Source organism: Aulonocara stuartgranti, assembly GCF_965226115.1.
Source record: "Aulonocara stuartgranti genome assembly, chromosome: 16".
In the NCBI taxonomy this organism is placed as follows: Eukaryota; Metazoa; Chordata; class Actinopteri; order Cichliformes; family Cichlidae; genus Aulonocara; species Aulonocara stuartgranti.
This window is the reverse complement of record NC_138952.1, coordinates 32,985,774-32,995,994: the sequence shown is the minus strand read 5'-3', so window position 1 is coordinate 32,995,994 and position 10,221 is coordinate 32,985,774. Positions and strand designations below refer to the sequence as shown.

General features: G+C 42.6%; 1 protein-coding gene across 1 annotated transcript; it reads right to left on the bottom strand.

Annotated features, from left to right (window-relative positions):
- Nucleotides 1-6,564: 6,564 nt before the first annotated feature.
- Nucleotides 6,565-8,979, bottom strand: LOC309690361 (protein DVR-1-like). Its single transcript, XM_082507406.1, has 2 exons — nucleotides 8,455-8,979; nucleotides 6,565-7,683 (listed from the first exon to the last, which is right to left on the bottom strand). The coding sequence occupies exons 1-2, from the start codon at nucleotides 8,729-8,731 to the stop codon at nucleotides 6,830-6,832; spliced, it is 1,131 nt and encodes a 376-aa protein (XP_082363532.1). The 5' UTR covers nucleotides 8,732-8,979; the 3' UTR covers nucleotides 6,565-6,829.
- Between the last annotated feature and the right edge of the window lie 1,242 nt (nucleotides 8,980-10,221).

Below are 10,221 nucleotides of genomic sequence, written 5' to 3'. Positions count from 1 at the left end.
GACTTTTTACTCCATAAGCTCAGAACACATACAATAACACCGTACCACCTACTGGTGGGAGGTAGTAATAGCTGCTGCTTATTACAATATACCACAGCAAGTAGGTTTTCATCTTATTTCACTCTGCTGTGACTGAACCAGTCATGAGATCCACGTCATATTATGCAGTCCTCGTCATGTGCACATGTACATTACAAATTACAGTCATTTGATGAATTCGTTTTGATTTAAAAAAAAAAAAATCTTAATTAGCATAACTTTAAACATTAAAATTGATCTCCCAGTCCCCTGGGTTTGTTTGCAGCACAGTGGCTTTGGGTGGCTGATCTGCTCCCTAACATCAGGTTATTGTTCTGATGACTGCACGTGCACGTTACAACATGCAGACGTGTAAGTGTGCGACCCAAGTGTAGGTTAGCATGTTAATGATGCAGAGGCCTGTGTTACTAGGCAGGATACACCGTCATTCCATTATCACTGATTAGGTGACAGAGCGTGTGTGCCAAATGTATGTTAGTATGACACACGCTGTAAAAGGATTAAAAATATGGGAGCCAAGAGTCGTGTGTGTGTGTGTGGCTGCAGAACGTTACTCAGTGTGCTTGTCGTACAGACTGCACTCACCGTGGGGGTCAATGGAATGATGAGTCTGTCTGTGGTCGAGACAGAATAAGTGCCTCGCTGTCATCTTTGCAATTCACAGAGGCATTTACTCACATTAAAGAGCGAGCACTAATATGTCTCACTCGAGTAAGATCTACTGACTGCTGGAACGAGTTAAAACAACACTGACATTTCTCTCTTTTCCACATTTCTCTTTTTTGATAGTGCTCATTACTTAAAGTCATTATTTTAAAAAACATGAGTGTATCATGATGATTTGAGCTGTTGCCAACAGCAAATCAGCCCAAAAAGAAAAATGGATATATTTGCTGAGAGCATGCCAGAGTGTATTAGAGTATTTATGAGCCTTTTTCCTCATGTAGTCAGATTCACTCAACAGTGTTTCGCCTAATGCAGAGTAACGTGTGTAATATCAATAGACATAAAAGATGAGTGTAGCCCCTGGGTCTGAGAAGTAAAACCAATTTAGAAGTGCTTATATCTGCACTGTTTCTAAAGAACAACAGGGGGCGACGTGGATTGTACATAAACCTTAAAGTAGCTATCACCCGAGTAACCGCTGTTCCAATGAGTTTATCTCTCAGTCATTAGTTTTGTGTCTTCTTCAACATGGTGTGATATTCATTTTGTAAATTATGGCCCCAGTTTTACGTAAAATAGACGGCAGTGCTTTCATGTAGTTTATTGAGCTTAGATAGAGTATGGCAGATAAGCACATATACTGGCCGTACAATGGAAAATAGAGCAAGGAAGTGAAAAACGGGCTGGAAAACCGAAGGCCGGGATGCTTGGCTGAACAACCAATGACAATCTGGCAAAATGTGGCCTTTGTTGGCCTATTTTTTTTCTCTCTTTCTCCCACATCGTTTCTCTTCTCCTCCCCTTTATCATTGTACAATGACTTCACTAATGTGTCACTCTGATATTTTCTATTATTCAACAAAAACTTGCATTGCAGTTATTACAATAAATATGATGATTGAATGTGTTTTTATTGTTTTATTGACCCACTCCACAAAAATGATGAAATCCTAAAATGTCTGTGCGCGCACACACCTACCTACAGATATCCAGTGCTCACTGAGATTCACTGCTATGGTCGGCTCAGCACCTACCCACTGCTAACCAGCTACCTCATGCTGAGAGCATTCATACACAGAGAGAGAGAGAGAGCTTGCAGCTCTGGATCTTCAGCTGAAGCCACATTGCCCCCTGCAGGTCGGTCGAGGTTTCATATAAAAGAGAAGGGAAATATTTTTCTTTTGAGATACAGCAATCACTGGAGTGATAAGGCTCAGCATACTATTGTCAAAATGTATCCAGTAGCATTAAATGGTTATAGGATACAGATGGACGGAAGAGTCGGGATGGCTGAGTCATATTAGCTCCACAGGCTCCATCTTGACTGGCATTGATTCATTTCTCAGGGACTGTGCATGTGTGGAAGACTGAAACCAAAGAAGGAAGAAAGGAGCCAGAAAGTCTCTTCATAGAGTTTTCTCCCGGCCTAGATGCAGTAACATATTACATGATGACATTAAGCAATGAAAGAAACATTTAACAAAATGTGGTGTTTGTAGCATTTTGTGCCATTTGGTATGAACAGTGAAATTGAACAGATGGCTGCGCTTCCTTGAGCTTGGTTCTGCTGGAGATTTCTTCCTATTAAAAGAGAGTTTTTCCTTCCCACTGTCACCAAGTACTGCTCATAAGGGGTTGTGTAATTTGGGGGTTTTCTCTGTATTATTTTAGTGTCTTTACCTTACAATCTAGAACACTTTGAGGTGACTGCTGTAATTAGTTAGTGGTTCATAAATATAATTGAATTGAACTGAAAATTGAAAATGTATTTTAGCAAGCTAAATTGCTCATTTCTGTTAGTTGTGAAGGCCTAGTTAACCAATTCCTTGATCAACCAGGTCTTAACTTTGGTAGCTAGGTAAAACTGATTAATAGAGTTAAAGAATGTGCTGAAGTAATGAATTCTCCAGAGTTGCTGTTGGGTTTGGTCCCTGGGAATGTAGTTTTCTATCCTAAACGATCTGATAGACCAAAATCAAACAATCTGGATGGAGACATTTCCAAAACCACCCCCAAAAACAGGCATTGATAGGTTGGAGATGTGCAACAGATGTCAAAGTATCCCTCAGTTTTGCATTAGCCTTCTTTACATGCAAACATGTGACCAGTAGAGCCTGTAGTTCAGGTGTCCCTTGAGCTTATATTAGTATGCTAACATATTTGGCAGGAACAGCGCTTCACCATTTGCCTTCTATCCAATAGCATGCTAACATTTGCTAATTCAGCTAATGGGCGTGCGGATGATTTTACTGGTGTTTGGTTACTGAAAGCAAAACCATCTAAAGAAGCTAGACGTGAAAAAATATCCCATCTATAGTTACCATAATTTATCCTGAAGGGAATGTGAGAGATTTCATGGCAATCGTTTCAACACTTGTTGAGATATTCCGCTCAAAACCAAAAAAGATCAACTTCATGATGGCATGAGAGGAAAAGCTGGTGCGGGCTTCATAAAAATCACTAACATGTGATCAGTTAATCATATCTATCTGTGACATATCTGATAGCATACAGTTTAACTTTGTCTCTCATTTTCCAACAGTGCTTTCCCACCAAGCTCCAGCAAAAGAATCGCAGATGCAAAGCTTAATAAAGATAATTCTGCTCTGTGGCTCATCTATCACTGAGGGGAGATTTATGGGAAAGGGGAGAGCGCGTGCTTCAGTTTTCGACACAGGAAGCAAAACAGTTCTGTGAGTCTGACTGTAGAGTGTGTATTGCTGGTCCCAGAGGGTGAAGTAGAAATGGCTTTGTCTTTGACAGAAAAGAGCTGTTGAAGCGCCCGAGGCTCCTTCCTTTTCCTGTCTCCCTCTGCTGCTCTGCTCTCACTTTCATTCATCTTCTGTCTGTTCAGTGATGTTTCAAGGAAGGAAACAATACTGCTGCAATATGATTATGGAAATTATCAAAACAATAAATGCTTTTCCCCCCACTCCTCCTTCTTTAAAAGTTTTAATCACAATGAAAAGCCTATTGTGTGTCTTTAACTGCACAAATGGTAGAGTGAAAACTAAGAACAAAGTACGTCTGTTGTTTAGGGATGTAGTTTTAGTTTTAAGGAGTTTTTCTGTTGAGATATTGCAAACTAAACAATTCACAGCAATATCAGAAAAATACAACAGTTTCGGTGTGTGTCTGTGTGTGTTTATTCTAGTTGTTTGACTTCAGGTCTCTGAAGACAGACTCATGAAAGACGTGGGTTTAAGTGGCTTCTTCTTCTTCCTCTGCTCACAATAACTCTTTCCTTTCATCAAACTCCATTTCCTGTCCTTTCTTGGGCTGTGGGCTTTCTCTATGCCAATGGTGGGGGTAGATTAAAGTGGACAGACTGTATTACACTGAAACTGGTTTACTGATGCAAAGTAGTTCGGAAAAGGGAATAAAAAAAACAGGTTATGATTTGGGATACACAGCCAGCCAAAGGACAGAGGAATGGAGTTAGTTCAGGTGGGTTTAATGTGGAGGGATGGTACAGATCTGATCAAGAGAATAATTTAACTATGAATGGTTTGACATACTTGGCAAACAGCAATGGATTTTACTGGGAAGTGTCACTGGTTATGAGGGCTATTTTCCAGCAGGAAGGACCAACTCAACTGGAATAGGTGAGCAAATGTTGAAATGTTGCCTTTCAACTCTGGGAGACAACAGATCCTAAACTTAAGCACAAGGGAGAACACAATAAGCACCCAGCTGACACACTGAGTATGTTGACTATATGGCAGAGGCCTTATGAGGATGTTGGGAAGTGGTTGTGGTGGCTGAAGAGCAAGGAAACCAAAGACTCTTGTCTAAAGTGGAGACACGGCCTGCCCAACCCAAGCTGGGCCTAGTCACTGAGTTCAGTAACTATAGGTTAGACACAGTATGCTCTATATAAAGTAGCAACTGTTAGCTCGTCATGAAATTCCAGGCACAGCATAGTCACAAAGTCAAACCACAATGTCACAATGTCAATGCACCTGCACAGATTTTGCAATAGATTGCAAAAGAACTTAAATGGTAAAGATATTTCATACACTCAAGCATATAACCCTGACCAACAGTACAGGGACATGCTACTCAGTCATGTGGACTGAAGCTGAATAACATTTTACATGCTATGTTAGTAAATTTGAAGACAGCAGATCATTTCTGCTACTGTCTGCAATCTCATCTTCAGATGTTCAGAGGTGCATTGTGGGGGCACTGCATGCACCTTGTGATTGAAAAACTCAGTTACGTCGCACATAAAACAACTGCTGAGTGTAATATTTGCAGATGTTTGTGTCATATTTGAGAACAGGTGTGGGCTCCAACATGTTGGAGAAGTTGCCATTAAGAAGGTTTATAGTTTCCTTTCCACACTAGCAAGAAGATGAGGTGGCGTTCTTCTTCTGTTACCCTGGAATGCTTATGTGGCATTTCTGGCAATGCTTTTTCATTCATTTGCGTTAGCTTTCAGCTACACAAGCAGTGATTAATGGTATGCAACCTAGACTGACATGGTTGCATGCAGTTTTCTGTAACCTGTGTGTAAGCCAGGTGGTATCTGGTTGGTCTGAACAGGAAACAGAGTAACAAAAGGGCTCGCCACAGTGCACAAAAAATGTACCGAAGAAAAAAACATTCCAGATAAAACAGGAAAAAGCTGAAGAAGTGGCTGCTGTGGATGCTTTAATGCATAGTTTAGGATGGCATGGGGATTCAGTGGTTTTCACCATCACCTCAAAAAAAGAAAGTCCAGAGTTTTAATCCACCTGCAGACTGAGTTTGCATGGGCTCTCTCTGGGTACTGCAACTTCCTCCAACAGTCCAAGACGTCCATGTTAGATTAACTCACAACTCTAAATTTGCCTGAATGTGAGTGATTTGTCTTCTGTCTCTCCTACGACAGATATCCAAATTCCTGATGGAGGTAATGTTCACCCACATAAATACCTCCCTCTCGTTTTTAGATCTGGACATTTAAGTACTTGAGTCATACAGTGAGTACTTACACATAATCAGGTGAATTTTATTGTATTTTTTCCTGTTGTTTTGGAGGGTTTCTCATTTGGTAACATGAAAACTAAATATTTTCTTCTTACAACAGAACTGCATTAGTCACATATGTGTAGCCTCTTTTATATCATCCTTTAATGTATTGTTGTTGGTATAATATTCTAGTGCTTTCATTGATTCGTTACACGGGAACACTGGAAGAGGGGGGGAAAAAAAAAGTCTTCAAGCCTTTTAAAGATTTGAAGAAAACCTGCTGTATAAAAGAAACATTACCAAAACCCAGTGAGAGCATCTGGAAGAACATTCTGGAAGACAGAATCTGCTCGCCAGGCTTCTTCTTCACACCACAAACTCTCTGTATCTCTCACTAATTACTCCAACCCGTCAGCCTCTCCTGGCTGTCGTCATGGCAACCCCAGCGGTTTGGCTCCCTGGTTGAGGGAGGGGGGGGGGGGGGGGGGGGGTGCTGTTATCAGGCAAGAAGGTGAGATAAGAGTTTATTTCCCATTGAAGCAGATAAAGGAGTGGATGATCTTTGCAAACATTTAAACCACAGGGAAGCTCTAAAGATGTGTAAGGACTGAGCTGCTCTTTGAACATCAGTGTAGTTGTCTGATTTTTTTTTGTTGTTGTTGTTTATCATTTATATTTCTGCCAAAGATTTAGCACTAAGATCTTGATTTTTGTCATTTTAAATCAAATACACCTAATTAAAAGCAAAATAGTTCTTAAAATCTGCTTTTAGTTAAACAAAACTTGAGATTGTAACTTCAAAATCAGCAAACTTAACTCACTTTTAGGTCTTGGACTCAGAAAATGCTGTTGGATCGATGCCGCCCAGTATTGCAAGCGATGTGTAACAGACCACTTAAGCCATTGTTAAAACTGAAAAACACTAAATTCCTAATTTTATTTCATTAGACTTCAAACAAAAGACAAACAAGAGCTTTCAATAAGAGCAAATAGGTTAAATTCTTTAAAAATTACTGTCTGCAAACATATTCCATTACATATTGAAAAACAATCATTTTAAAAAATTGCAGTAACAACAATTCTAGACTCGCATCACTGGACAAAGCAGCTGAATGAATCAGAGGATAATATCTGCTGACCGGAGGCCAATCAGAAGTGTCCAGCATCTTCAGCGACACCCGCATTCATCCACCACCATGTCCTGGTAATGCTGAAGCACCACATTGTCATTGTTGTCGTAGTAGAGCATGGAGATCGAGGAGAGACGGATGGGGACGCAGCAGGGCTGTGGCGTGTTCTCTGGATCCAAGGAATGCACCAGGGTCTGCAGGATGGCATGGTTGGTGCCGTTCAGGCTCTCACTGAGCGGGAACGGACACTCCCCGTGGCAGTAGTTGGCCATGAAGCCCTGCGGGGCGATGACCCAGTCCTGCCAGCCGACATCTTTAAAACTGATGTAGAGGCGGCGAGCTTTACACACATTGCTGGGTGTCACGGGGATGTGGATGGCGCTTCTCCTCTGTCTGGACCGACACCGATTTGGGTTGAGGGACACAGCCACTAGTGAGGCCTGAACCAACGGGAAGGTGAAGTCTTTTTCCAGCGGCAGGGAGTTACCGGGGTAAAACGGAAAGAACTCTTCCGGGTCTGGTCCGAGAGGGAGCAACTCTAAATTTAAGCCGTAGTTAGACCCCGGTTTGCGCCAGCTCTCTGCCACCGCTGTGAGATCCATGGTGATGGAGGTGGACTCGGGCTGCAGCTGGACCGACTGGGACAGCAGGAGTCTGCGGTTCGCCTTAGGATTAGTTCCCTTCAAAGTCGATCGGATCACTTTATAAAGAGAGGCACTAATGGCCTGGGACCCTTGCAGCAGCTGCACGGGACTGAGGGGCTTCCAGTGGAGCTTGATTTCCAGCTGAGCCAGAGATAGCATCTCCACAGGCTGCAGGATGGACATGTTGAAGAAAAGATGCTTCTCCAGGCAAGCCTGACAGCTGCTGCTCCAGCCAGACACCATCCTGCCTGCAAAACATCCGCCAGGACAGCAAGATTAACAAGGAACTTACAGTTTTTCCAGGAGTCAAGAGAAGAGTACAAGTCAGAGCAAAGAATGTGCATTTTGTTTATGCAACAGAGCTCAGTCTTCGCTTCAATAAATTACAGCTTCTGTCTCTTACCAGCATGAAATGCTTGTAACTATTTCACCTTTTGTATCTGAATCAGCTTTAATGAATAAATATGTGCCTAGCTTTGCAGAGACATGAAATATAGCTTGGCTATTGGCTATTAAAAGGCCAGATATGCTTTTTTAAGGCTTAAATAGGGGGGGAGTTCTGAAAGCAAACCTGGAAGGAATGTTAGTAAATTATATCAGAGCAAATCAATATTTCCATCGGTTTTTTCATCATTTTTCTTTCAAAATGTAAATCTAAATAACGAGTTCGTGCCACCGCTGAGTCTTTGGGGTAAACATAACTATCCCTGACACTCACACAAACACTGTTGTGATCTCAGCCATCAGCAGCACTGCATCCTCCTCTGGCAGCATACTGCACACTGACAGGCTGACAGCCATGGACGATGTTCGATATTAAATCTCTTAATAGGCTTTAAATCAATTACACGTGACAGTCAACACAAAGGTTTCAGACATTTTTCATAGTGTCAGTGGGCTACATAATAAACTTAAAACAAAGTATCGATCAACCAATACCAGCGTTCGTATCGATAGTTCTAGTGCTTCAGCTCCAGCATCCTATGTTTTGACTAACATCAGCTTCTCCAAGTAGCTACCTTGGTCTTGGACGTATCTGACGATGTTGCCGCGGACTCCATACTCGGACACCGTGCAGGGCTGGCTCTCCAGAGCCTGGAGCTTCTCGGCCCTCCGGAACATCCCCCAGAGAGCGGAGGGGACATGGCGTCGGGGCTGGAGGCTCCCTGCAGGCCTCGGCCTCTCGGAGAGCCCTAGGGACCTCAGGAGGAGCTGCTCCTGCCTGTTTGTGTCCTCCACGGGTGAAAGGGCACACGCGCCGAGAAAACACACCGCCAGCAGCAACACAGGAGCCATGCCCGGACTTTCGGTTGATTTTGGACTCGGCAGCTCCAGAGCTTCTTCACCTGTAACCTTTAGTTTAACCTCACAGAGATCCCGGCGCGCAGCTGCGTAATCATGTTAATGAGAAGCGGGCGAAGATAAGCGGGGGGGGGGGGGGGCTGAGCTCGGGGGAGGAGGGCTGAGCTCAGGACAGGTCCCTTGAAATAACAATGACATTCCTGAATGAAGTCACCAAGCAGTCTGGAAACATCGCGCTGTTTACACTGTAAAATCAGCTTTTATTATATCCTCCATCCTGTTTATAGGCTCAGACTCACTTTCTCCCTGAGTCAAATTCACCAGGTAATTCGACTTACAGGTGATTGTTTTTTTAAACACCAATACATGTTGAATGCAGAAGCTTCCAGAAACATGATCATCTCAATCCTCAAGTCCCCTCTTCTGTCATTGTTGGTCTCTTTTAAAAACCGAGTTTTAAAAGTCTTGATGTGTGTGTCTTGTTTTATATGATCTGTGAGTCGAACCTCACTGTAAACGGAGGTCAATATAAGCTCAACAATGAATTCTGGGCCCCCAGGGGACTCTCTTGGAGGATGACCCGGCCACCCTGTGAGAGGTCTTTTACTGCGCCAGTGCGGTGATGTCAAACAGAGGCTTTATCTCAGTGAAAACACTGGTAACACCGGGATGTGTCTGCCAGATAAGAAGGCACAGCAGTAACAGGCCAGTTTATTCAACAGCGTTTAAGCTGAATTGTGCTCAAAGGGTGAGACGATCGCGCCATCTAGCGCCCGTTGAGGGTATGAACTTCTTATGATCTCTCATAATGCGACTGACTTCTGCTTCATATAAAGACTTCTTACAGAACTGAAGTGATAAAATTGTTCATGAGAAGAAAACATTCCAACATATTCTCATTTTAAATATATTATGTTCCCTCTGTGAACCCTCAGAGTGGTTCTTCTTATTAATCTGCTATGAAAAGACGAAACAGATGCAGTGATTTTATTGAAATGTACACATACATGAATGGAAATACAGAAATGGAGTTTGAACGTCAATATTTGGTATGATCACCTTTATTCTTAGACTTCCTGAGGTCTCATACGTCAGTGTTTTTTTAAGCATCTTCAGGAATAGTTCTCCAGGCTTCTTGATGTTGGCTGCCTTTTGTCCTGTTCTCTGTCAAGATGATTCCACACTGCTTCAGTAATGTTGCAGCTCAGGGATCAGTAACATGCTGAAAACTGAAGCCAGTCCCAGTCAGATAGTTTTGCATGGTGGATCCAAACCTAATGGTACTTCGTATTTCTGCATTTGTAATTTCATAAATTTTGACAAGATTTCAACACCACTGGTGGAAATGCAGCCCCAAACCATGACTGAGCCGCCACCGTGTTTTACATTTGGCTGCAGACACTCACAGTTGCACCTCTCTCCTGAACTCCTCTGTACCTATTGTCACGGATTTTCACCCCAGTTCTTGTGTTATTTGGGATACC

What these genes read in the sequence shown, in the direction of transcription:
- LOC309690361 (XM_082507406.1), bottom strand. Translation starts at nt 8,731, where the DNA reads ATGGCTCCTGTGTTGCTGCTGGCGGTGTGTTTTCTCGGCGCGTGTGCC. An exon ending in CAGATACGTCCAAGACCAAG is followed by an intron (nt 7,684 to 8,454) that starts GTAGCTACTTGG and finishes GATGTTTTGCAG; the next exon opens with GCAGGATGGTGTCTGGCTGG.